The sequence below is a fragment of the Temnothorax nylanderi genome, unplaced genomic scaffold (genome assembly GCF_030848795.1).
Source record: "Temnothorax nylanderi isolate EJ_2023f unplaced genomic scaffold, tnyl_v1.0 TNYL_tig0169_pilon, whole genome shotgun sequence".
NCBI classification, from domain to species: Eukaryota; Metazoa; Arthropoda; class Insecta; order Hymenoptera; family Formicidae; genus Temnothorax; species Temnothorax nylanderi.
The window spans coordinates 90,280-117,889 of NW_027249231.1; the positions used below are offsets into that span (position 1 = coordinate 90,280).

General features: G+C 40.7%; 4 protein-coding genes across 4 annotated transcripts in view; 2 read left to right on the plus strand and 2 right to left on the minus strand.

Moving 5' to 3' along the window:
• Positions 1 to 4,067: 4,067 nt before the first annotated feature.
• Positions 4,068 to 9,100, minus strand: LOC139777949 (ATP-dependent RNA helicase WM6-like). The gene is made up of 11 exons (XM_071715654.1): positions 8,961 to 9,100; positions 8,688 to 8,906; positions 8,257 to 8,477; positions 7,784 to 7,967; positions 7,462 to 7,580; positions 5,679 to 5,807; positions 5,161 to 5,310; positions 4,894 to 5,037; positions 4,544 to 4,661; positions 4,393 to 4,452; positions 4,068 to 4,307 (listed from the first exon to the last, which is right to left on the minus strand). The coding sequence occupies exons 2-10, from the start codon at positions 8,887 to 8,889 to the stop codon at positions 4,439 to 4,441; spliced, it is 1,281 nt and encodes a 426-aa protein (XP_071571755.1). The 5' UTR covers positions 8,890 to 8,906; positions 8,961 to 9,100; the 3' UTR covers positions 4,068 to 4,307; positions 4,393 to 4,438.
• A 4,917-nt stretch (positions 9,101 to 14,017) lies between these two features.
• On the plus strand, positions 14,018 to 16,475 carry Lipt1 (Lipoyltransferase 1). Its single transcript, XM_071715656.1, has 4 exons — positions 14,018 to 14,775; positions 15,066 to 15,173; positions 15,366 to 15,579; positions 15,749 to 16,475. The coding sequence occupies exons 1-4, from the start codon at positions 14,266 to 14,268 to the stop codon at positions 16,108 to 16,110; spliced, it is 1,194 nt and encodes a 397-aa protein (XP_071571757.1). The 5' UTR covers positions 14,018 to 14,265; the 3' UTR covers positions 16,111 to 16,475.
• A 1,065-nt stretch (positions 16,476 to 17,540) lies between these two features.
• On the minus strand, positions 17,541 to 21,458 carry LOC139777948 (uncharacterized). Its single transcript, XM_071715653.1, has 4 exons — positions 20,577 to 21,458; positions 19,132 to 19,365; positions 18,660 to 18,820; positions 17,541 to 18,345 (listed from the first exon to the last, which is right to left on the minus strand). Exons 1-4 carry the CDS (start codon positions 21,018 to 21,020, stop codon positions 17,772 to 17,774), a joined length of 1,413 nt encoding a protein of 470 aa, XP_071571754.1. The 5' UTR covers positions 21,021 to 21,458; the 3' UTR covers positions 17,541 to 17,771.
• Positions 21,459 to 24,625: 3,167 nt separating this feature from the next.
• The window catches only part of Glut4ef (Glucose transporter 4 enhancer factor), a 90,026-nt gene continuing 87,041 nt past the window's right edge, over positions 24,626 to 27,610 (plus strand). Inside the window, exon 1 of the mRNA XM_071715651.1 lies at positions 24,626 to 26,141. Coding sequence (XP_071571752.1) covers positions 25,755 to 26,141 — 387 coding nt within the window. The 5' untranslated portion in view covers positions 24,626 to 25,754. The remainder of the gene's footprint in view (positions 26,142 to 27,610) is intronic.

Consider the following 27,610-nt stretch of genomic DNA (forward strand, 5'->3'; position numbering starts at 1 on the left):
GTAGAAATAAAGCGTTCTTAATTCCATCTTGGAGTTTTTTATTGCTCGTAAAGTAAAAACGGACATATTACATCTTATGAGACGTATAATGTTATCTTCAAAACTTCACCTTGTTTTTCCGTATCAAGAGAGACGGTTCTATTTGACTTATATTTGCTATTGACTATGTGGTTAGCTTCTTTATTGCAAGGTGATAACTAGATTTATAACATGTCATAAAAGAGACGAATAAATTGACAAAGAAACTAGAAATATTTTTACTGAAGAGAGAAAGAGAAATTAATTTCAATTTGAAACTATTCTCTTTTTATTATTATAGCACAATTCACTACCAACTATCAATTATTAACCATCAACTATATATTGACCATTAAATTCTTACTAACTATACCCATTAACTACTGTTATTCTATTAACTGTTCGCGATAAAATTACTCTCTTATTGCATGCTCATAATCGTATAATATGGACAATAATAATAATAAACTAACAATAAATGAGAATTAAAGTCGTATTTGTGTGTGTGTGTGTGTGTGTGTGTGTGTGTGTGTGTGTGTGTGTGTGTGTGTGTGTGTGTGTGTGTGTGTGTGTGTGTGTGTGTGTGTGTGTGTGTGTGTGTGTGTGTGTGTGCAAAGCAATATGAATGGACGTGAGCCAACAAACGAGCAAACACATGAATGTTAAGATATCAAATAAATGATTTATTATCTTTTTAACAAAGAAAAAAATAATATTAATTATTTACTAGCGAAATAATTGTTACTATTCGGTTTAACAAAATTATAAGTAAAGGAAATAAGGAAAAAATAATAAATTTAGACTTACACAGAGCCTTTATCAGTCATACATTAATCACAAAAAAAATAATTAAATTTATAATAATAATAATAATAATTTTACATAATTGTTATGACTAATATATAAAAAGACAAAAAAAATCAATGAGATCTGAATGAATCGGCGTAGTATTGGATGCTTAACATTCTTGCCAACGTGGCCACAAATAGAATGGCTCGGTTAGTATATACATGTGATCAGCACATGTACTCTCCAAAGCCCATATTAGACGGCCTATAATTCATGTCAGATTTCAGAGTAGAGTTCTACTTCAGTTTTATACGCCGTGTATTTTGTACGCGTGCATTTTTAATGTTTTTCCGTCTATTAATGCGCGGCACGTAAAATTATAAATAGAATTATATCATAATACGAAGATCGTCTAAAGTGAATTTATAACGGAAGATAATTCAAACACGCGTATCGCGAGGCTCATGAGAAAGCTAGAACATTCCTGCGTCCACAAGATCGCAATTTCAGGAGATTCACATTGCAATTATTCCTAATATTTTGATCCCCGGCTTTTATGTTAGAGCACCCGAATTCAGAAAATCGTCAGTCACGTTTCTCTTTTCTCTTTCTCACTCTCTGTTTTTCTTTCAATCAATTATTATGTATCATCCACGTTGCTTTTTTTTCCTTAAACATATGGTTCTACAACCGCAGAAAAAAACCACGTGGTTGCAGTTGAAACGAATATTTTTCTTGCACGATCGCGGAGTTTCAGAAGAAACCAATTCGAGATACATCGGATCGTACATACGTCAATTATTTAATGCTCGACATCGCTATAATTATCGGGAAGCGATATATTGATCCGTCCGGATTTAGTCTCTCCTTTTCTCTTTCTTTCTTTTATGCATGCGTGTGACTTATGCAACGTCAGCATTATTAGCAATTACTATACTCATGGGGAACGAGGATTAGGGAGTAGTAGGGCGCGGGACGCGGAATCTCCTTATCGGCAGGCCTCAATTGTCCCCTCTCTCGTCGTGCGTGATAGTAATTGACGCGTGAAGGAGACTTTTCACGGTACAACGCATCATATTGCGAATAAACGCAGTGTCGTAGATGTATCGACGGCGGCAAGTAATTTATTTATGAATAAAAACGAGGAAGAGCGCGGAAATAGAAGAAAAATTTGTCAATCAGCTCAAAATTCATTATTATATTACATAATGCGACTGATAATGATATACGCTGTTTTCTGCTTTCCCTCTCATCACTTGTTCCATTATTAAATGTTTACTCGTAAAACATACATTACGAATTTGCATTTTCTAGTAACGTTTATTATTTACTCTTTAAATTCTAACAATTATTGACATGCACATTTTGAACACCTTTACATCACAAGAATAAACAATTTTGTTTTAATGCAAAAGTTATATAACAATTTTTTTTTCAACGATGCTTAATTCAAATACAGTTTGTATCGCGCTTTGAATTTTTAAACAACATAACTTATTTATTATATATCAAGATCGAATACGCGGAGTAACAAATACATCGGATTATATATTTAAAGTAACGGAAAATCGCATGTAATTTATTACGTAATCGGTTGTTATTTATTAGTATTTCGTATTTGACGGAATTACGTATTACATACAATTAACATGAGAAGTGCCAAACAAAATCCCGCACTAACTTTGAAAAAAGAAATGTAAAATCACATGAATTACAAATACAGAATGTACGATTTCTTATAGGAATGTATTTTACATAAAGCTCGTAAGATATTGAACTTTTTACCCGTTATCACTGTTATATTGAACTTTTTATCCGTAATTATAATTACGTTCGATAATATACTATGGAAATTGCTTATTGAGCAATTACGAAAAGTATTCAACATCTATCGAGTCGCGTAAATTTTTTTTGCGTAATAATAATAAATATATCAATTAGTAGTAAAAAATTAAATGTTAAGAAAGATTCCGCGTTATAAGTACATAGAATAGAAATCTCTCTCATGGTGGTTAACAAAACTATGAAACTTATGAAAGTCTGCTTATTGACTTTTTTGTTCGCGGTTGCTCTCATGACAGAAAATTGAATAAGCTTATGCAGAAGTCAATATTTAACTAGTTGGGAATCATTACATTGTATGATACATTATACGATAGAACTAGTCCGAATAAAGTGCGCCCGTTTCTTCTGTCAAATGATTGAACGGGTAAACCAGGTTGTCCACTTTGACGTTCTGTAGAAGGACCCATAATATAATCCGCTGAACTTGAAGTGTTTCATCTGCGTAGAAATGTGATGTGATTAAAAATGAAAAGGAGAGAGTAATTATTTAAAACATCACAGTTGTAAAATGTACTTGTGCAGAAAAGTCAATATTTAACTATTTGGATACTATTACATTAAACAATATAAGTGAAATGAATAATTACTCATCCAAGTGCTCCTGTATTTTCTGTCGTTTCTTTAAATGATTGAATGGGCAAACCAGGTGGTTCTCCACTTTGACGTTCTGCAGAAGAATCCATAATATAATCGGCTGAACTTGAAGTGCTTGGTCTGCATAGAAATGTGATGTGATTAAAATTAGAAACAATTTTTATTAAAATACTACAACTGTATTATACGTATTATTTAACGCTATTTTGTACTTATTGACTGTGAACCATAATGGAGTTAAGTTTTTTGAGTAAGGGAGGGAAGGAGGAAGAGAGAAAAAGAGATAGGAAGAGAATGTTTTATTTTATACCTCGAATTTCTGTAATGCTAACGTCAAACAATTAACAAACAATTAATGTCTAGACTGCCTTTGTTATTAATAAATAAGTGAAACGCGACGGATATAATTAATATACAATCAAATTAAGGAAGAACGTTATTGTAACGTACAAAATATCATAAGTTTAACTAACGATGCATGATATGCAACTCTCTACATGATTAATTTCGGAAAAAATAACATTTTAGTATATGTGAATATTTTTGTAAACGACGAAATATGTATATTTTGCTTTGGTTAGTCACTTCATACTGAAGTTGGAAAAATTAACTTATCTTCAATTGTTACCTTTAAACTATCAGGAAAGTTATCATCTGTTATAAGAAATAAATTTGCGTTTATAAAAGAAAATTTTTATTTTGGTCGTTCACGTTCTTACAGGATCATATAACGACTCTCTCTCACTCTCTCTCTCTCTCTTCGAAATATATCTACTATACAGAGCACTTAGTTTCTAAGAAATGGAATAAAACATGTAATATACATTTTTATTAATAGCTTTTATTGTATGGCTGTCAAAATAGCTATGATTAGATTAGTATTATTTTTATGGTACGATTACGTCAATCGATCATATATAGTGTTCGATATCATTAAGAAGAGCGGATAAACTAATATAAAACACGACTTTTTGCAGTGAATGCAATTACATTTCTTTTATATATCGTAATTATTATTTGGTGCCCATCCTTGTGTTATGAATAGGCGGAATAAGACGTTACTGCAAACAAAAAAAAAGAATGAATTATTTAAATAGAGTTCTAAAGATTACTTCATATTTAATCTAACTGATCAAACGTACTCACTTAAATTATGTGCCTTAAAAAATATTGTGACTTAGTGCATTTTAATTCATCGTCCCTCAACTGAAAGTAAAAATATCGGATTAAAATATACTTTTAATACAGCATCGTCGGATAACAAGTATAAATTGAGTTTCCGAAAACTTTAACTTACTGTATGAAGCGAGATCGATTTCGTCCGGTAATTCTGTAATATTTACGTCAAACCTTTCTTGAACATCATTTAATATTTTGGCGTCACTTTCATCGCTCACCAATGTAATAGCAAGACCCTGTAGAACAATCCCAGATGAGTAATTAGCGATTATGTTAAAAGTTCTAAGATTCAAAATAACTCTGCAGCTTGAATTAATTGCCAATAAAGTCAATATTAAATGCTTCGCTTTTAGTTCAATTTTATCAGCATAATATATAACAATTTACATTAAGGAATCTTATAGAGATTCCAAAATGTTTTTGTTTACACATACATCGTGTTCGAATACTTAATAAATTATTTATTACCTTTGTACCAAAACGACCAGCGCGTGCCACTCTATGCAGGTATGTGCCGGAATCTTCTGGCATATCATAGTTGAATACAATGTTGAAACGTTCTATATATACCTCGTCACAGACCTCCATCAAGTTTGTCGCCACTAAGATACGCTGAAAAGGTCATTCATTTTTCAATCACATCTCACATAATCTATTTAATCCGATTTATATTATATATGTCTACATATATAATATAAATTAAACCTCATGGAACTCGAGGCATAAACTACTTACTTTCTGGAAATGTTTGATGAACTGTTGATATCTGGACAGTCGCTCCTCCTGCGTCATGCCCCAATGAATCCCGATCGCAGGAAAATTCTGTTCCGTCAAAAGTTGCGCTAAAGCCATACATCTTTGTACAGACTTCACAAATATGACAACCTATGCAGAGACAATTATAAGATAAATCGTATTGACAATGGATGCATCCAGGGACACTGCTGACCAGTCGTGCTCCTGGATGCACCTAATACCATTGGTGTATATCTCGAGAAGAAACATTTCCGACTCAACTTTTCTTTCTTAATATTTTCGTCAAATACTAAAAATTTTATTAAATGAATTAAATGTGTAAACCATTAATAAATTTTGTTAAGTAAATACTTGGAAGAATCTTCATCAGAATTGGTGAGTAGTAGTAAGATAGTCATTACAGGGAGGTAAGAAAATTTGTATCATCATGTAAAGATTCTCCGCCATAAGGAAAATGTGCACATCCGCTGTAGATTGTCCCCAATTTGCAAACAAACCTGATTAAACTTAAGAACGTCAAGTAGTTCAAACAACTTCTTGTTCTTCTCGTTCTCCTTCAATTTAACGTAATGTTGCTGGAAACCCTTCAAAGTGAGCTTTACATCATCAACACAGACCTCCATGGGCTGCACAAAGAATGTTATCTCATAAAACAAACAAATCCACGAAACAAGTTATAGTGCCTAACATGTAATTCTCAGGCTGCAGGCTTTTGCGGGTATCCGTAGTCATGATGTCGTTTTTCGCCGTCTAAAAGTCGAATGTAATCGAATGTATGAAGGGACGTTCGTTCAAAAACCAGTAAAAAAAACTAAAATGATACTATTCCTTGATGCAACTCATTTGCAAGAATAAAAAGTTGGCGTTTTATAAACATTTAATAAGCAACACAAAAAAAGACAAAACCAAACCATCTCTTTTCTTTTAAATATAAACTTCCAAGTATTTTTTTCTTCCTTCGGAGATGGATTCGTTAGATTCGTTAAGTTACCGTATACGTCCATAAATATTGAAAGTTCCAGCAAGAAAGACTCCCGCATTTCAGTTGCGGAGTATAATCGTCGAGCGTGATTACTGATTAGTCATACAGCAGATTACACACGGTCCGGCGACCTCCATCTCTGGGTAGTGACAACAACGAAAACTCAGCAGTTCGCCCCAACTAAACTTAAGAAGGCGGCACTCATGACAAAGAACGTTCGGTCACATCCGCTGGCCACTCGATGCCAAAATCTCTTTTCCAAAATTTCTGGCACATTAAGATGCCCAGAATCGACTCGTATTACTCTGGTTGGTATAGACGCTCGGCTTTTTCACCTCCGGTAATCCGCTAAGCCGCGACCCCGACTTCCGTCACTCGTGCGAAATAAAGAGCGCGATTCATGATACACGAAGATTCGCGTTTTAGCTTTCGCGTGATTTTAACAGCTTTCTACGACACGAAATCGCTCGATTTGTGCACGGCACTTGCATCCTTAACTTCACTCGTACTAAAAGACCGTAATCGAAATCTTTGCATGAGATAAGAAGACTAATGCAATATACTTTTAATTTGCGATTGAATGAACGCGAACACGATAGAGCTATGCTACGCTTGCATTTTACATTTCTTTTCCCTAACTAATCCTAATCATTTCCCTGAGTATCCTCTTGCATCTTCTTTCTTGCGCTCTTCTGTCTTCAGGTTGTCTTCAAGTCTTCTTGGCCCCCCACCCTCTCAATAGCAGGCAAATCATATAGATTCTAATTCTAATGCTCTGATTACCCATAAGAACGTAGAAATATTTCATATCCCTATCTCTCTCTCTCCCTCCCCCCCCTTATATTTCCTGACATATCGATATCTTTATACTGTGTTGTCCCTTGAATATGCGTAGTAACTAGCAAATTAAAGGACTTTATTATCGACTGGTACTCTATCTCGGACCGTGTTGAACGACTGAAGACTCGATTTTAGACAAAAATTCTTCCCCTTCATATGCATATGCAGATGATGTGACACATCCAGAATGTTTAGACTCGGAATTGGAATCGGAAGGAGCAGCGAGATATTATGTTGGACATGAGTGTCAAGCATATGACTGCGCCGTTTATCGAACAAGATTCATTTTTTTTAACTCGGTACTCGTTTCTTCAAAGCGCCGTCTAAGTTGCCTAACCCGCGGATGCGCCGACATTGATATTTATAGCGTGGCCTGAGCTTTGTTCTGGGCACGAATATGCCAATGAGGTAGGAGCAATTGCAGTAGATCGAAGTTAAGAGGAAGATTGTGTAATTACATCTTGCATGAACTTTTTGCAGACAGGACGTATCTCCTTGGACAGGGTGGCGCTGAACATCATGACTTGCTTGCTGTGCGGTGTGCTTCTGAATATTTCCTGTACGTTCCGGCGCATATCTGTAACAGTAATGCGACATAACTAATTATTTATCAATCAAAATGAAATGTTAAATATAGAGTAAATTTTGAAGAATCGCTCAGTTAATAGTGGGTAGTGGAAAATGTAGTCATCATGAAGAATTAAGATTGTTTCATACATCATGTAGATTCTTCTCGATAAAATATTCTTTTTTAAAATTGGTGAGTTGTTTATGACGAACCTAATAATTCAAGCATTTTGTCGCATTCGTCCAGTATAAAGTGTTTCAGGTGTTTCAGATTCAGTTTCTTGTTCCGTACAAGGGCGAGGATACGACCGGGAGTGCCGACAACGATATGAGGACATACAGTTTTCAAGACCTCTTCGTTTTTCTTAATAGGTAAACCACCGAAAAATACGCCAACCTGTAATAAAAGAAATTTTGTCTTAGACTAAAAAGATAAACCTTCATATTTTTATGATAGTATAGAAAACATCGAATCCATTAAAAGGTAAAAATATACTGCTGTGACAAGTTCATTGAAAGTTGTTTAACATAGAAAGTATATGAAAAATAATTTTATAATTAAAGAATATATGTGTATATTAATATAAAATTTTGTAAAAAGAAAGACTTGTGCGAAAAATCTCAATATTTATTATTCTACTTGTTTGTACGTAGCGTGCACAGAATGAAGACTTTGCGAAACTTACCTTTACATGTGGCATGTACTTGCTAAACCTCTCGTATTCTTTACTGATTTGGAAAGCCAATTCTCGAGTATGACACATTACTAAGACGTAGACTTGATTCTCCGTTAATTCCAGCTGTTGAAGAGTAGCTAATACAAATACGGCTGTTTTTCCCATACCCGATTTCGCTTGACACAGTATATCCATGCCAAGAACCGCTTGAGGGATACATTCATGTTGTACTGTAAGCAGCAAATATTTATATATCGTTAATGTATTATACAAAAAGTATTACATAGTTAAAAATAGAATGAGACAGATACATCAGAAATGCTTTTTTCGATCAAGAAAATTTCAGTTGTCCCTATCTAGCATTAAAGATATTTATCACCTGTACGTCTGAATAAGCAAAGATAAAAAATAGAAATTGTTATAATGAGACAGTCATTCACCTTCGGATGGATGTTCAAAGCCACAGTCGACAATGGCACGAAGAATCTCGGGCTTGAGAAGGAAGTCTCTAAACTCACTGCTGTGAATAGAGATATACGTGCCCTTCACCTCCTTCTTAGCAGGAACATCTCCGCTTCCGTCGACTACCTGCTCAGTCTGTTCCTTATCTTCATAATCCAGAAGATCATCGTTATCCGCCATTGTATCCTGGCTAATCACTTTGATAGAATCACTAAAATTAATCAAGCCTAGAGCACACGATGCTTTTTTACCTGCTGAATTGCTCGTGCCTGTGCTACGCGTCCTGGGTAGCGATCATGTAACTTTTTCCTTAAAGCGGAAACGTGAAAAGTGAAAAGTTTCATGTAACTCTCTCTTTCTATTGGTGTTGAATAGAAAGAGATGAACTTTTCACTTTTCACGTTTCCGTCCTAGTGGAAAAGATACATGATCGATCCCCTGATTGGCTCTTATGATTGTAAGAACCAATAAAAACCAATCAGGACGCGTAGCACAGGTACGAGCAAGCAATCCAACAGGTAAAAAAGCATCGTGTGCTCTAGGCTTTAAGGGGTAACGCCACTCTAGAGTCCCAAAAAAAGCCAATTTTTGATAATTTTTTTCAGAAATACAATAATCATAAATAAAAATCTAAGCAGAATTATAAAAAACGGATCAAGATTAGAATAATGTCCAATCAATGATAGCCGGATATTACTGATAATTGATCGGCTTTTTAATTATTCCGATTGAAAGTGTCGGATTGTCCGTTTGTTAATTTTCGAACGAATTGTCCGATCATTTAGACCTGGATTTTTCTCTCAGTGTGTGTTCAACAATGTCCCAACAGTGACACAGGCTGCAGTCCATTTAATGCTACAAATACTTTGAAGCGTTCTTCTTCTCCTTCTTTCTTCACTGAAACTGTGACCATTCAGAAGAACAATTTTATTAAAAGTAAAAGAAAAATAATTTTTAACTAAATTATCAAATATGTTCAAAATAATTCCCTTATTCATTAATGCATTTTTTTGCATCTATTGCAAGTTTTTTTTCGTTGTTTTGAGCTTATTTTCTTTTAAACGCCTTATCAAAAGTAAATAAAATTGGTGTAATTTAGATTGTTATATATTGAATTACCCATCAGATTTATTTTGTTACTTGTTTCATATAAATGATTTTGAAGTTATTTTTAAAATTATAAAAAAAACGTGATTTTTCAGTTTATTAGCTCTAACTTAATTTTCAACAAAACGTTTCTGGACCTATGTTTATATTTTTGCTCCAAATTCAATTTCCTATCTACGACCCTGAAGTTTTATTGATCTGACATTCTGACCTAGAACACCTTGTATACAGGGTGGGCCATTTTAATTAATCCGCTCAAATATCTAAAAAACTTGTTTTATATAAGGAAGTTTTATAAGGAAACTTTTCAGACAAAGATTGTTCAGTGTTAAGGGGGTTGTCTGATCATAACATTTATTTGACTTTAAGTCAAGATCAGCACGGGGATTCTCTAACTCTTTAACGACAGTTTCGGTATCGTTGCGCTGGTATTATATATGGTAATTGAAACGATACCGAAACTGTCGTTAAGGAGTTAGAGAATCTCCGTGCAGAGCACTATTTTAAGATCAATTTTATTTTTCCAAACAGGAACCCCCATTTTTTATCATATATTCTTGTAGCTGATGTCGAAACGTTTTTAAAACACTATAATAATGCGCTTTTTCATTAAGTATTTCCTGAGATATTTTAAATTTTGCCATAATATTTTTTAATATAAAAAATAAAAAGTTTTCTTCTAAGACTTACAAGTTTTGAGATATTTGAATGGATTAATTAAAATGGCCCATCCTGTATACATATACCGTGCGTATCAAAGTTTCGGAACGGCCAATTATCTCAGAACGTATTGGTTTATTGGAAAAATGTTTTAGATAAAAGTTGGAAGGTCCAAAGAGGGCCAATAGACGATCTTATTAGATTTTGAGTTCGGGGCCTATGTTGGGCCTTACTGGGCCCAAGTTAAATTTTTTAAACGGAAACCTCCATTTTTTATTGTATCCTCTTTTTCTATTAATTAATTTGAACAACTATCGTCTAAAATATTTTTTTATTTACTAATACTTTTTGAGATGTTCAAGGAAAACTTGGTAACTTTTCCAATATTTTATTTAGCTTAACGATAGCTCGATATCTCGCTATTTCGATAATTGTTTGCGCCATGTTAACGATGTACGCCATATATTCGCGTAGATCTGGATTTCTGGTCTAATGCATCGTCGAAACTTGTTTCCATTAGAAAATGCAAATTCGCATATATGTTTTACTGGTAAACATTCGATAATGGAACAAGTGATGATAGAGCTAGGGAGCAAGAAGCAGCGTGTCATTATCAGGCATCGCGTTATAACGACGAGTTTCGAGCTGACTGACAAATTTTTCTTCCATTTCCGTGCTCTCCCTCTGTTTATAATAAATTACTTGCCGCCATTGATATATCTACGACACTGTATTTATTCGCAAAATATGGTACGTTGTATCGCGAAAAGTCTCGTTTACATGTCAATTACTATCACGCACGACGAAAGAGAGGGCAATTGAGGCCTGCCAATAAGGAGATACCGCGTTCCGCGCCCTACTACTTCCTATGAGTAGCAATTAATGCTGACGTTGCACTTATAGCCACACGCGTGCATAAAAGATAAAGAAAAAGAAAAGAGACACTAGATTCCGACGGATCAATGTATCACTTCCCGATAATTATAGCGATATCGGGCATTAAATAATTAATGTACGATTCGATGTGTATCTTGAATATGTATATCGTGGTTTCTTCTGAGACTCTGCGATCGTACAGGAAAAATATCCGTTTGTTTTAGCTGCTCCACGTGGCTTTCTTTCTGCAGTGAAACCATATGTTTAGAGAAAGGAAGCAACGTGGATGGTATAATTGAAATTGAAGAAAAACAAAGAACAGACAGAGTGAGGGAGAAAAGAGGGAGGCAACTGACAATTCTCTGAACTTTAAATTACGATCACAAACAGAAATGTTGCGACTGATCGGGCTTGACATATCTGTGTAATACACTAATTGCCAGAAATTTTTCTTCTCCTCGACACAAATGGTGCTCCAATACAGAAGTCATCAGGAATTGAAATATTGAGAATAATTTCGACTAATCTCCTGGAATTTGTGATCCTGTGGATCCAGGAATGTTCCGGCTTCTTCGCGATACGCGTGTTAGGATTATCTTTCGTCATTAAATTCACTTTTAGACGATCTTCGTATTAAAATAGTATTCTATATTTATAATTTTGCATGCCGCGTATTAATAGGCGGAAAAACACTTGGCGAATCAGAATACATACATGTATAAAAATGCACATGTACACGATACACGGCCGTGTATTATGCCGGCATAAATAAGCTGAAGTAGAATTCTATTCTGAGATCTCTGACATAAATTATAGGCCGTGTAATATGAGCTTTGGAGAGTACATGTGCTGATTACATATAATAACCAATATAAAAACCGAGTCATTCTATTTGCGGCCACGTTGGCGAGAATGTTAAGCAACCGATACGTCGATTCATTCAGTTCTTCCATTGAATTTTTTGTCTCTTTGTATATTAGTCCATTATGTTGATATCCGATTATATGCAAAGTTATTATTGTTATTATTATTATTATTATTATTATTAATTTAATACATGACTGTTGAAGACTGTGTAATTTGAAACGTTCCACCAACATTTCAAATATTTTTTCTTTTGTTAGGAGATAATAAATTATTTATTTGATATCTTAACATTCGTGTTTGCTCGTTTATTGGTCCACGACCTTTTTATATTGCTTTGCAAATACGAGCCTGATTCGCACTTACAATTAGTTTATTATTATTATTATTATATACTGTATGTACAATATACATATATTTATATATGGTACATACGATTATACAATATTATAAGCAATAAGAGAATAATTTTATCGAATAGTTAGCAGAATAATAGTTAGTAGTCAAATTATAATTATCTGCTTATATATATAATTTCTGTTTATATATACACAAAATATATACACAGAATTGCGCAAAATAACGCAACCATCAGCCTCTTGATTTCGAGTAGTCTAATAATTCCAGTCGGATTATTAGTGGAGTTTTTCATCGAATTAAGCAATATATCGTTCAAAAGAAACTCACGAATTCCAGTTCCTTGTTTTTACGCAGATAGATAAGCAAAAAAAATAAAAGCAAAAAACAGAGTCAGATAAAGAAACAAAGATTTAAAAAATATAACATGCAAATTTTTATTTGTATATATATACTGTTGCTGTCTACGGGGCTAAATGTTAATTATCTTAAGATAGCAATTCGCGGTAACGGTTTCGTCGGCGCGCAAAATATCATATCGCTCGCACTTTATCGATGACATAAGAAAATACTCAAAAAAATTATGAAACATCTAAAAAAAAACAGCACAAACGTGACGGTGTTTACTTCTCGCGCGGCTACATTTTACGTGCAGGCAGCAGCGTATTGGCGAGATTCGGTCGGTGCAACCAGACGTATCGCAAACAAGACGCCTGGGTCGTCCGGCGAGATAGCGTGCGCGCGCACGCGCGCGCAATCCCGAAATGCTCTCTCCACGAGACGACGAGGGGGGGCCCTTATCGCGATATTTACGCGCCTGGGTCGAAATTCGATCGCACGCGGGGGACAGGCCGGACAGGCAGGGATTGGACGAGAGGAGAGTCAGGAGAGTGACGTTGCGACGGTTGCGACCGTGTCACGCGCCCGTCAGCTGTACTTTGTGCCGCGAACCTAGATAACCTCTCCAAGCGAGATCCCCTCCTCCGTCGACGAGAGGAAAAGGCGACGGGGTGCCGTATAAAGACCAAACCCGATGACTCCCTCGTCTCATTCCACGTTCGCTAGTGACATGACAATCGGAATTCGTGTGCTCCGTACGCGACAACGACGAAGAGTTACTTGTGCATCGTGAGCAATATAGAAGTTGCAGGCGACCTAGCCAACGGAAGTTCTAGAGAAAGAGAGAGAGAGAGAGAGAGAGAGAGAGAGAGAAAGAGTGACCGGGCCAGCCGTGCCTTATTTCCGGCTTGGGTAAATTTAACTCGGTTCAAACTGTCAGCACACGGAGGAATGCAAAAGGACTGTCGAGATTGTCTGGGTATTCGGTACCGCATTAACTCCCTGGACCAGACCTGGAAGTGGTTGCATCAGACCATCGCCCTGCACGACTACCTGATCTCCATAACCGCGAGCCAGACCAACGTTTTGATGTGTTTCCCTCAGTAGAGGCCGCTCGCCGTCTACCGAGAGAGAGATTGACCATTTGGTCCAAGGCTGATCTCGTATGAGATAACAATTTGAGAGCCTCGTGGTTCGTTAGATCCAAGACTGATATACATATACACACACTCATACAAGTGACTTTGCGTCACGGTGACATTAAACAGAGATCAGGTAGTCTGCGATCAACCGCTCGTCCAACATAACCAGGGTATTCCACTTCGCTTTCACACACGCCACACGCCACACGCAATGTCTCTATGCACCAGATTGGTTGTCGCTGTCAGACGCTGCGCGTCTCTCGACGGTACCCGGCAGGCCAGCAGGTACGCGTCGACTTATAGCGCCCAAGACAGCGGCGACTCCATCAAGAAGTCAGTATTCATATCGCAATCCACGGATGTGTTCGTCAACTTGGCGTTGGAGCACTGGCTGTATCGCAACTTTGACTTCTCCAAGCATCACGTGCTGCTCTTGTGGAGGAACGATCCCTGCGTGGTTATCGGCCGCCACCAGAATCCCTGGCTCGAGTGCAACGTTCAGGCGGTCGAGAAGGCAGACATTGCATTGGCGCGCCGAAACAGCGGCGGCGGTACCGTTTACCACGACAATGGCAATCTCAACCTGACGTTCTTCACCCCGCGCGAGAGATACAATCGGAGGTACAATCTTAACATTATCACGAACGCCTTGTTTCGCCAGTGGGGCCTGAAGAGCGTCGTCAACAAACGCGACGATATTCTAGTCAACGGAGACTGCAAGGTATCCTTTGATGTAACATATTTATAGAATCATTTACACATCCAATAGTTCAAAACTAGAAATTAATTTGTATTATGATCACATGTAATATAATTCACGCGATCAATGTATATTATATAATTCACAAGTTGGGAAACATTTTGACATGAATGATGTAACAAGCATGTGGCAAAAAATAGCAATTGATTACGTAACTGTACTTTGCTCGCTTCGAGGTTTTAAAACTGCAAATAGATTCTTAATATTATATCGAATATATCATGTTTTTTTTTTACTACAATGCGATATAGATATCTGGAACAGCTGCAAAATGTGGAAGACCGAATGCTTATCATCATTGCACACTTTTGGTCAATGTGAACAAAGCCAATCTGAGCTCGATTCTTGAAAAAAAAGAGGTAAGGCCTTTCTCCATATTGCCGACGCATACACGCGTGTCTTACAAGATATGTGTACTTGTGTCATAAAATGACTCCGTGACGCAACGATATCAGCAGTATATCAATATTGCGCTGTTTGTTAAAGATAGTTCGACGATTTATGCACGAAAAAATAAGAAGAGAGGAAATAATGGGTGAATGCACTTTCAGAATGGTATCGTTACAAATGCGACGTCTTCTGTACGTTCTTCAATAAAGAACTTGTCCGATATAAACCGTAATATCCAAATGGATAAGCTTTTATCCGCTGTTGGCTGGGAATATTTGCGTACGAAAGCCCTCGTTCTCGAAGACGGAAGATATGATCTGGTTGAACAACAAAAAGGATTCAAGTATATCAATCCAACTGAGGACTGGTTCCCTGGTATGTATGAAAAATAGATCTTATTATTTGAAAAATATGTCGAAAGTCAAAGATATGATTTTGAAACAATCTTATATACTTTATCAAATGGAAATGACCAAGTATGAAATATATGTATAACTAATCGATAAACGTATTTAAAGTGTTTTCATAAATTGGTATTATGCAGGAATTGATAACTTCGTCAATGAGTTCCGTTCTTGGGATTGGAATATGGGCAAGACGCCGAAATTTACAGTTACCCGTACGCTCGACTTTCCCGCTCACGACGGTAAAATATATCGTCTGAATTTGAGCTTGGAGGTGCAGAATGGCATCGTGGAAGAAATCAGAATGAGTTTGCCTGCTGGTTTAGTATCGACCGACTTCACCCAAGATGCGAGCGTGATTAGTAATATTCGCGGCGCGAGATACGATCATGAAGTAACAGAAAACATAATCGCTGCGATTGGCGGTAAGACCGTCACTTTAAACACGACCCAAAGCGTAGATGAAAACAATATGAGGTTCGATGAGGCTACGCTACAATGACCCGGAGTCTCGAGCAATCACAATTCTGCTCCTAGCGTTATTGTGTTCAAACGAAAATAATTATTGTTAAAATTATATACGTTGTATTATACATGTACATATATAGCATATTACGCGCTTATAATATTTTATACATAACGCGCGATAACGTGCAAAAAGAATTTTTTAAAAAAGTTGTTATTCAGTAGCATATCAACCGTTGCAATGTTTGAAACATTGATTAAGAATGTTGCTATAAAATGCATATTATGCATAAATCTCCCGTTATTGATATTATCGAGAAAATGTTATGCATTACATTTTAATTTTTTATATTGTTATTGAATTAACTATTTTAGGAATAAAAGAAAATAGATTTTCTATAATTGAAGTTCTTTTATTAACCTGTCAAATTACGTATATAGTATTAAAAGCAATCAGAATTATTTCTTTTTGTCATTGAAAAAATTGTTGATCTGCAATATATAATATTTTACGAGCTAAGTGTACATATTAAACAAGATTTTATATTGAATAAGTTTTTATATTTACATACGAAGGTCGTCCAGAATGTAACGCACGTTTGATTATTTAAGTTACTAATTTTATTTAAATACAAAATTAATATATACAAGTGATACAACTAACTTTGATCTACTTTTCCACGTAGTTACTCAAGACAATTGAGACACTTGTATCGAGTGACCAGCTTCAAGATGCCTTCATCACAGAAGTCTGCCGCCAGTCCGTTTAACCAGTTGGTCACCATCTCCTGCAGCTCGTCGTTATCCACGGCACGTTTCCCATTCAAAAATCCCTTCAGGTGAGTGAACAGGAGGTAACAGATGGTAGTGACTCGGCGCCAGGTCAGGGCTGTATGGAAAATGATCGAAAACTTCTCAGCCAAATTCGTTGAGCAGAGCCTGAGTTCTGGCTGCAACATGCAGGCGAGTGTTGTGGAGAAGCACAACTCCGTTGGACAGTCGACCCCGGTGCTTGTTCGGAATCGAGCATTGTAGCCTTCGAAGTGTGACACAATAAGCCAAAAATGGATTGGCGTCAGACTTCTGCGATGAAGGCATCTTTAAGCTAGTCACTCAATACGACTAGTGCCTCAATGTCTTAAGTGACTATGCGGAGAAGTAGATCAAGGTTAGTTGTATCACTTGTATATATTGATTTTGTATTTAAATAAAATGTGTAACTTAAATAATCAAACATGCGTTACTTTCTGAACCACCCTTGTATGTTCAGAAATCGCGTTTGAAAAATGGCACTGCCTATTAGAGGACATCAGAGCGTGTCTTTTGTCTTTCGATTGTTAATGCTTCTATTAATTCTATTAATAATAAATTCTATTAATTAAATATTAAAATACTTACAATTTCTTACTTGCTTTTTATTTTTTAAGAAGGTTACTTGTACTTCGTAAAATAACATGCATCAAAGTATTCTTTGTATAAAGTAGTTTTATTATAAACACGTAATTTGGAATAAAGTCAATACCATTCTATCTTCCGCAAGACTAATACCTCTTACAAACAATATAATAAATATAGGGTCAACATGCTTCTCCGTGCACTAAATTTCAAAGCAACAAGTCACACAATTTACAACAGTATAATAATATCTCATTTTTAGAACCTAAGTATATCCCGTACTATTTGTGACAACGTTATTATTTAAATTTGTTGTAACCCCGATGCGTTACGATAGAGTCCCGGTCGCAGCATGACTTCGCGATACGGCGGCGGTGGAGTATCGGGATAAGATATTGCGCTATCGTTAACGGCAGAATCCTCAAATTGCCATAGATTCTGCAGCAACGATACTCTTTGAGCATCATTATTGCTTTGTCTGCGACATCCGCGACAACAAGATATCTTCCTTGTGAGCCAAACGTAACAAGTGAACATACCGCACGAGGCACCGAGTAAAAATCCGGCCGCGAGGAACCAATACGGCGATACGGAGTTGAACGTTTTCGTAAAGTTCACCTCGTCTGTCGCATTAACATGAGCAACTGTATTTTTGTGCGTCGGCGTAGGCACAGGATGCTTCTTTGTCACGTTTTTCTTGGTATTTGAAGTTATTAAGGGCCGATGCTTCTCGTGCTTAATCCGTGGGTTGTAGACGATCATTTTTTCAAATTTCTTCGGCTCCACACTTTTTTCGCATACTGCATAATACTGTATATTCCTGTGGGTTAGATATACTTGCAAGTCACGCGTAAGCTTGTCGCAGGACCAGGGATTTCTGAGAAAAAGAAATTAGTTCTGAGAACGTTTTCGTTTATCAAATTATCATAAATCGAATTTTTTACGAGCAGATATAAGTAAACTATTTTTGTAAATCTTTTGTACTTTATAGATAAGCGTACATTGCATATAAGCAGATTAAATATACTGAGTATTGAGATATCTTAATTATTTTAAAAAAGTGTCTGAAAATTTATAATTGTACATACATACATTATATGTATGTACAATTATAATGATACATATAAAGAACTATGTAAAAATTGAAGTTTAGCCAAATTGTATGTTAAATTTCTCAATCGTCATCTTTACCCCTCTATTAATAATCTTCTTAAAAATGGTAACGCTTTAAGGGCAACGGTGTCCAATTGAATCATCAAGTTATTTGAAAGATCAAGGGTACGAAGATGCGAAAGTCCGTTGAACATATCTTCCGGCACATGGCTAATTCGACACGAGTCCAGAGTTAATTCCTAAATAAAATAATTTTTAAATTAAAATAAAAGTGTCATATCTCTTTCTATATGCGACTGAATTTATTTATTTTTTAATCATTGCCTATCAGATTTAATCAAAACCGATGAGATTGGCTAAAATAAATGTAAATATTGCAATTTTATTATCGTAAACATTAATCATCGAAGTAATATTTTCATGGCAAATACTTTCGTAAAACGTTAAGTTATATTTACGTTACGCCAATATCACCAGTGCAATGTATCGTGTAAATATAATATTGATAGAGAGAGAGAGAGGAACTCTTAATTAATATTTTCGTTATTACCGTGAGCCAGGGGCACTCCAGTTTCGGTACATGAGAATTGAAATTATTTTTCGACAATCGTAGAATTCGCAAACTTTTTGCCGGCACGAAAATATCCGACAGGAGATAGTAAAGGTGATTTCGAGATAGATCCAAAACCGTTAACTCGGATAATCCATCAAAAGCGTTTAAGCCAATTTCGCTAATTGCATTTACAGACAGATTGAGGTATTTAAGCTCCGTCAACCCTGCTTCCTGAAATAAGAAAGAAAAACGTTACGATGTGTGAGCGTAAGGTATCCCAGGATTAGTGCTTATTTGAAATTTTAGTTACATACGGAATGTGACAGTCGGGAAATTGCTAAAATTAAATGGCTGTTTTGCAATGAGTGGACAGAATGAGGCGAATTATATCACTATGGTACAAAAGAAACCCGTCATTTTTACTAACTCACTATATAAAGGAAATATACGTGTATGGGCAGGCATGAATAAATATTTTAATTTAAAAAAACTAACAAAATTTGACTGGTGTACTAACTTGCAAAAATAAATGCTGTAAAAAAGGGCTAACAATTCGACTGGTTACACGTGATATGTTATCGACGTTGATCGTCTCAACTTTGTACAATAATCAATTTTGAAAAATATTTGAAAATATTTAAATATTTATTTTTTAGCATTGATAATTGCAACTATGACTTCGAAGAATTCCAGATAAATGTCTTTCATGTAAATGGCTGCTTATATCGAGGTCATCAGAGAATTATACATTACTGTGCCATGCGACAAGCCGAACTTTCGGCTTTTTTACAAGTTCATAAATGTGTATTTTTTTCTGCTTTATATATTAATAAAATGATGGATATTGCGCAGGGTATCTTTTAATTAATTCCATTCTGTCCATTTTCATTACAAAACAACGGGGCTACTTGGTTATTTCAGCAACTTCTCGACTATCACCCTGTACAAGAAAACTTAAAGTCGTTTATTTATATCAAAACTTGAATTTCTGTTGAAATAAAAAGTGCTTTCATTCGTTTCATTTATTACAATAATTTCACTGTTCGCTACAAATAATGCTGAAAATAACAAATGCTCTTTTCCATCGCTCCGAAACTTTAACGACGTTCGAACTGATGGTTCCCTCGGATAATTTATGGTCAAAGTGTCAGCTAAAAAAATCTCAGGTAGGCCTTTCTCCCTTAAAGGTTTTAAAAACGTCTCGAAGAAGGATTTGAAATACCTATGGGAATACGAATGATAATAGAAGTGAAAGAGAATTTTCTGAACAAAAGCCTCTGCCAGCAAGAGACAAATTCCAGAATAAGGGCTTAAGGATGCATTAGTCTCGGGTATACAAAAATATAGGGACGGAGAAATAACATTTCGCCGTGTGTACATTTGTACCCGAGTCCGGGCGAGTTAACTCTCTTAAACGCACGCCTCACTCGCGCGATACTCACAGCCAGTTCGTAATTATTTAAAACGGATATCGAGTTGTTCGACAGATCCAGGGCCTGCACATCGCTCGGCGCACCTGTGTGAATGCTATAAAGATGGCGTCCGGTGCACGAGGCGTGCTGCAAATCGTACCAGGTATCGCACACGCACAACGACGGGCACCATCCCGCGGCGACGCCGAGCGCGACCGCGTCCAGGACGAGGGCGACCAGCCAGGTCCCGGCACTCCCGGCGCGGACGGCCTGCACGCGCGTCATGACGTAGAGGAGCCGAATTCGACAGCCTCGCCGTCCGACATTATCGCTTTCCCTGAGCGTTTTCGCGTTTGCGATACGGGATCGTCGCTTCGTCTTAACCGGGCACGAAACTGTCGTGTACTGTGGACGTAATCTTATCACAACTGGGTATACCGAGCGTGCGGATGACGAAGCGCGTATCGCCCTCATATCGCCGTCGCCGTGTTATCCTGCTTATACATCGCTTATACATCGCTTTCCAGGAATCTGCGACGGCGAGATACCGAGAGATATATTCTACCGGGAGGAAGGAGGGAGAAATCACTTTGCCAAACTCCATATCAGGGTCTCGAGTACGGAATTTTGAAAGCGGTACACACGACCATTAATCTTATACCTGCGAAGACAAAATTTATACCCATCGGACATTCGTATAGCTTCCGTCGGTTCCCTATAGAATTTTCGAATTGTTTATCCACGATTCAGGGACATTGTGGAGAATTAGAGGATACCTTTTTCAAATTTACCTTACAAATTTTGCACGAGTGACGAAGCATGCTCGCCGAGCGCGAACAATGGCACGTCCGAACGCGTAAAACGGGACGTTTCGAGGAAAAAGTGCCTCTACCGCAAACCGAAAGGAACGACCGCGCGATAAGGCCCTGCGTGCGATTCCCCGTGCGAGAAAAACATTCACCCGCGGCTTTAGCCGGGATAGCGGTGCGAACTTTCCCCAAGTTTTCCGGCGTTGCCGGTACACGTACTAACTTTCGGCACACAATGTTTGCGTTGAAGTTACGTTGTTGCTTTCGCCTTGCTCCTCCGTTGCGAGTAATTCCTTTTCCGCATCTTTAATTAGCGGGAAAAACGTGCTAAATTTTAATAAAGTTATTTTCCAGATATGTGATTACTTTATGACGTTATACTTTGTAGGACGTTGTCTCCTCACGGCTGCTTATTGGGCGTGCGATTCATGCCGCATCGAGATTGGAATTCCAACGATGATTGGAATGAAAATTGATTCTTGATGCACTTCTGCGATCAGAATTTTATTTGTTCGATTCGTAATTGTATAACGATATTTCAAGTTATAGCTCGAAAAAATATAAAATAATTGTGCATTGCTGTATAAATGGCGTTGATTTCCGTAAAAAGAATGATAAATATTATTTGACGTTTCATAATTTTAAAAATGTTTTTAAAAAAGTGTGGAAATCAGAAAATTGCGCCAAATAAAAAGAGGAAATAATGATACTTAAATGTTTTAAAAAACTATACATTTTTAAACCCACCAAGATAATGGATGGCCTAAGAAATTTTATGAATGTTTAAATCAACGCTTTATTGTGGCTCTTTCGACAATCTTGAGATTCTGAAATATCATTATCGATAATGATGAATCTATTTTCCAGATTAATGATCTTATGGCGCTTTTCTCGAGAAGAGTATAAGCTATAGATATACAACAAAATGCAGATGTATACTTAATTACTTCTCTGTTATTAACAAAGTGAATCTAAATGGTATTTATATTGGAAATTTTATTTATACATATACCCTCGTAAATACACGTGCACAAATATAAGTATAAATAACCCAGATAGTTAAATCTGTCGAAAACAGATGTCACACGAAGTGCCTGTCCCAAATTTTTTCCGACAGAAATGTAAAATCTGCTATAGTAAAACACTGGCTTAATGCGGATGCGGTTAATGCCAATCTGCTGGAATATTCTGCTCGAATTTGCTGACAATTAGTACACTGTTAACATCTCCGGACGTTCGTCGCAATGCCAACGATGCGACGACAGACCTAAATGAATCGTTTGCTGAAGAGTCGAGATATCAAGATAACGGAACTGACAGCTAATGAAGGGGACGGGAGAGGGTCATCGGGGATTTTTTCGGAACGACCGCTCATTATCCTTCCTTCGTACTTGTAACGAGGGCCAGCGGTTATACCGAGCTGAACCAACGAGGCGCGCATATTGCGCAACGTCCACGGAAATAAATCTAGGATAGGCTGCTGGGAACGCCGTGGACCGTTGCCTTCTATTTCGCCGGTCCGCCTTCTCTTCCCCCCTACGTCCGTCCGTTCCCCTCGCAGCGCAGCATCTTCCGGCCATTTTCATCGCGCGTCCTCCGCGTCGCCGCCATGGCGATCCGCGTCCGGCGAAGCGGGCGCGATCCCGCACCTTCGCGGATCGACGCCGGGTCGGCGAGATCGATCGAGGAGGGGAGGGGCGGACGGAGGACGGAGGAGGTCTCGGTTTGACCCGAGACAATTAACGAATCGGAGTCCTCGTGTCACGCTCGACGGAAGTCGAGGAAGAAGCGCGTTCACCGCAGGCGTTTGCATTGCCCGTTGCCCGTTGCCCGTTGCCGTCGGACGCTGGGAACAGCCGGGAACAGCCGGGAACGGGACGGCGCGGCGCGGCGTCGCGTCGCTCCGAGAGCTCTCGTAGACCATCCACTCTTCCGCGTTTCATCACTGGCGCCCCCAGCTGACGCGCGTCGCGTCGTCGGCCGCGTCGGCGTTCCTTCGCATGCGCCGCCGCCGCCGCCGCCGCCGAATGCCGGCCTGCGACCTGCGACTCCTCTACTCGGCCGCGACCAGCGACACTGACGGCGGAGGTCGTTCGACGCCGAGGCCGGAGGCGCCGAACGACGAGGAGTAGGACATAACATAGAGTATAACGGACGATAACGCTCGTGTGCCCCCTCGTGCTCCGTTGTCGTTGCGGCGAGGCTCCGAGGCGAGGCATAGGCTTTGCAAATGTCTACCTCCGCCCAGTGGATCGGGGATCGGCGCGGCGTCGGCCGGCGTCCTCGGCACTCGGCACGCGCAGACCCTCCACTCGCCGTGCTGTCGTCACCGGGCGACTCAGCTGATGCAAAATGGCCGACCAGGCGCTGACAGCTGAAGCGGAAAGCCGGGCCCTTATCGAGGAAGACGCGACGCGGAGCGCGGCCGAGATCGTCTCGGCTTCCGATGCGCGGGCAGTCGTCCCCCCGTAGCGAGCTTTCGCCGAAATACGACGTATTTCGCGAGGAACGCGACGCAGTATGGTATCGCCGGGGCGCGGGGAGGGATCGGGGGGAGCGGGGCGGGCAGCGACGGGAACGTCTCGCGGAGCGTCGAACTTTGCTCCGCGCAACGGCGATCGGTCGCTCGCGTCGGTTTCATCACCGCCGGGCCGGGCTTCTCAGCTGACGGCGAAAAACAACCGTCCCGGGCGTGCGTGGCCGGCGTAGCGTCGGCAACAGCTGACCGCCGCCATGACGACTCGGGAATAAGGATTGAACGCTACGCACCGTCCGCCCGAATCGTCCATACGTCTGAAAAAGAAAGCGATCTCGCGAAAGCGGCATATCTCGGCATATCGAGCAATCGAGTGTATATTCGCGCGAGGGCCGAGGGGTACGCGGACGGCGGACGGCGGACGAAGTTGGCGTCGCTTCGCAGAAACCAGAAACGCCGAGTACGCACGCCCGTCGGCCGCGGGGAGAGGGTGGGGAAATCGCGCTGGTCAGGGCGGGGGAGAGAGAGAGGGAGCGAGAGAGGGGTGGGTAGGGGGGACGTGAAAGCGTGGTGGAGTGGAGCGTCTGGTCGAGCGGGCGCTCTTTGCCTAGGCTTCCAAGCCTGCGATTTTTTCCCGTTGGTCTCGTTGTCCGGGCGGCGGGCCAATCGGAGTAAGTAGGTCAGCGCGAGCGGCCAATCGGCGCGCGAGGCCGGGTCACGTGGCTTTGTTGTTATCTATCAGCTGTTTTTCCCGGACGGGCGGGCGGCCGGCCGGCGCAGTGAAAGCCGCTTGGCACCAGTCTGTCCTCAGTCCCTCCCGGTCGCTCAGCTGTGCGTCACATGTCGGGCGCCGCGAGAGAGTATCCTACTCCCGTGCGGATCGCTGTTAAACGTACGAGTCTAACGACCCGGCTAGGACGCCGCCGTCTAGCACCGGACCCCCGTCTAACGTCGGCGCGCGTTAGCCACGTATTATTATGCTGTCAGCCGTGTGCACGCCAGCGCATCGCCACAAATCGATCACGAAGTGCCTCGAATATGCGGACGGCGTGACGAACGCGGGCGACGGTGCACGCCGCTTTGTTGATACGCTGAGTTCTGTGTTCAGGCCGCGGAGGCCGCCGCGTCCCTACACCGTTTAAGAGCGCGCGGATAACCCTTGTCCCTCGGCGACCGATTCTTCCTCCCCCCCCCTCCCCTCCCTCCCCCCCTGCGCGCGCGCGCGCGCGCGCGCGAGAGAGAGAAAGAGTTTTAAACACTGCCACCGCCGCCGTCGGTGGCAGGTACACGACGGCGTGATTGGTGCGTGACGAAAAAAGCTGATCGGTACGATGACCTAAAGCGGGATGAAAGAAGGATAGAGCAGGGATCCTCGAGAGCGCGAGAGAGCGAGCGAGAGAAAGGGAGGCCCCCTTGGGGATTTCGTTTGCCGTGGCGACGCGTGGTCGACGGTCGGCCACATCGTCGTTTAAAGGGATCCGACTCCTTCCTTTCGGGAGTGTGTGACGTGCGTGTCGTGCCACGTCTCGCAGGCGTGCGCGTCTTATTCTCGCGCACTTGGATTTTTGAACTTGTGCTCCGCGCGTGTGCTCCGTGCTCCGACGCGAATCCCACGAGCGTCTCTTCGAACACTGTCGAACCGAGAGAGAGAAAAAGAGAGAGAGATTGCGGGACAGTCGAGTGGACAGGAGCACGTGAAGGAACAGAAAAAGTGTTTCGTCGCGTGAATGTTTCGCGTCGCGTCGCCTCGCGCAACGGGACTCCGCGCGAGAAAACGATCGGCGAGAACGATCGAGTGATCCTCCACCGCGAAGAAGAAGAAGAAGAAGAAGAAGAAGAAGAAGAAGCAGAAGCAGAAGACGAGAGAGAACTGATCCGCGCGAAACCGAGTGATATCGCGTCACCTGGTAGAAGCCGCGAATAATGTCGACGGGCAAGAGGCTGGCGAAGCGCAGCATTATCGGCACCAGGGTGTGCGCTCCCGGCCAGGACGGCAAGTACTATAGCGGCGCCATTTGCGCGGTGAAGACGCCGCAGGCGGCCGAGTCGCCGGGCCAGAAGATCAGCGTCACGCCGAAGACTCTGTACACGGTGCGCTTCGACATCACCGGCGGCAGTCCGCCGAGCCCCAAGGAGTACGCGGACCGCGATCTCATCGGACCGGGCTTCGGCTCCGTCACCGGCGCCCGGCTGGTACCCGGTCAGAAGGTTTATCTAACGTACAACGGTAGGGAGATCCACGCCGAGGTCACGGAGCATCGCCAGCATCTCGACGAGGTGGACGTGGTCATTGCCCCGAACGGCCAGGAGGTGAGTCCGTCGGCAAGTTACATTGTGCGTATGTGCGTGCATGCACATGTGTGTCTATGTGTGTGTATGTGTGTGTATGTCGCCAATTTCTGATCGCCCGCGACGCGCGGATCGCACACGAGAGACAAGTGGTCAAAACTTTATCGATGCCACTCGCGCAGAATGGTAAATGTCGCGCGCGCTGTGAAATTGAAATTCTAAATTGTAAATTTAATTAGATATGCATATATATATTCAAAACAATTTGGTTATCGTTTTCTTCGTGTACACATATACGCGTATCGAATTAACGATGAATGTTGTTCGCGGCAGCGATTTCGTTATCGCCGTAAATTGAGTTTCAAAAAGATCTCGCGATATTTGTCGAGGTTTAAAATCTTGTAAAAATCTTGGGAGTCGGAAATTGCATGCGCGTTAATTTTCTCGATAAAAAGTACTTTCGGTGTTCTAACTCGGCTGACTCGGAGCCGCGCGACACGCGACGTTCTTAAAAATTAACTATAAGAGAGCGGAGCTTCGAGAGAGAGATCGAGAGCCGCGGATAACAGGAGCTTGGCGTTTTCGTTCGCCTTGAAAGCGCGAATTCGAAAGTAAAAGCGTCGCGACTTCGCGCCATCGCGTCGCGTCCCGCGGCGCCCGCGCCGGTTATAGACTTTCGCGTCCACGCGATATTTGAGTATTCTTGGCGCGTAGCGGGTTAACGATCCTTAAGAAGATTAACGAATCGAAGGCGTAATATATCGTGCGTACTCGCGCGGCGCATACGAGATATGGCGTCACATCCCGGGTGGACTCTCGCTCGCGCGCGTCACGAGAGCGAGCCGGGTTACGCGCGCTACGCGCTTGCGCGCCCGCTAACGCTAACACGCACGACGTAAATCGCACGACGATCGCGCGTGCACGCTGCCGCCCGGCTTCTCGGCGAGAGCGGATAGCGAAGAGCGGCGTAAGTAACCACGCTCTCGACGCGGACGCCCTGACGACGTCAACCGATCCGAGTCACAGGATCCGAGCGTGATCTAATTTCGTCAGGTGATACATAGCCCCCTAACGACGAAACGAATACGTTCCGATATCGACGATTTAGACCCCGCCGATTTGGAGGCGTCGCTCTAGAGGCGACATCGAGCTTTTTACCCTTTCCCCCCCCCGATCGAATCCGCGCGCGCGGTATATAAAAGCTTTTATATCCCGGGCGACGTCCGGATAAAGATACGCGAGCTATTAAAAAAGAAAGAAGAGTCGTGAAACACGTCGCGTCGGCGCGGCCGACGACGGGGACGCCGATGTGCGCGCGTGTGTCGTTAATCAGAAAATTTAATTTTCGTGACCCCGTTCCTAAAGTGGACGATCGAGTGGCTTGCCCCATTTACGCGGTGCGCATGAGCGTCATCCTCCTTCTCTCTCTTTCTCTCTCTCTCTCTCGCTCTCTTTTTCTCTTTCTCTCTCTCTGTCTCTCTCTCCCTCTG

Bases quoted from the DNA above. Each gene is read 5' to 3' on its own strand.
- LOC139777949 (XM_071715654.1), bottom strand. From the start codon at position 8,889: ATGGCGGATAACGATGATCTTCTGGATTATGAAGATAAGGAACAGACT. The intron at 7,581-7,783 runs GTTCGTCATAAA...TTACTGTTACAG, and splicing joins CAAAATGCTTGAATTATTAG to ATATGCGCCGGAACGTACAG. The intron at 5,808-7,461 runs GTAATTACACAA...TTCTTTGTGCAG, and splicing joins GCAAAAAGTTCATGCAAGAT to CCCATGGAGGTCTGTGTTGA.
- Lipt1 (XM_071715656.1), top strand. From the start codon at position 14,266: ATGTCTCTATGCACCAGATTGGTTGTCGCTGTCAGACGCTGCGCGTCT. The intron at 15,174-15,365 runs GTAAGGCCTTTC...ATGCACTTTCAG, and splicing joins CGATTCTTGAAAAAAAAGAG to AATGGTATCGTTACAAATGC. The intron at 15,580-15,748 runs GTATGTATGAAA...GGTATTATGCAG, and splicing joins AACTGAGGACTGGTTCCCTG to GAATTGATAACTTCGTCAAT.
- LOC139777948 (XM_071715653.1), bottom strand. From the start codon at position 21,020: ATGAGGGCGATACGCGCTTCGTCATCCGCACGCTCGGTATACCCAGTT. The intron at 19,366-20,576 runs GTGAGTATCGCG...TTCTTATTTCAG, and splicing joins TAAATAATTACGAACTGGCT to GAAGCAGGGTTGACGGAGCT. The intron at 18,346-18,659 runs GTAAAGATGACG...TCTTTTTCTCAG, and splicing joins AGAAGATTATTAATAGAGGG to AAATCCCTGGTCCTGCGACA.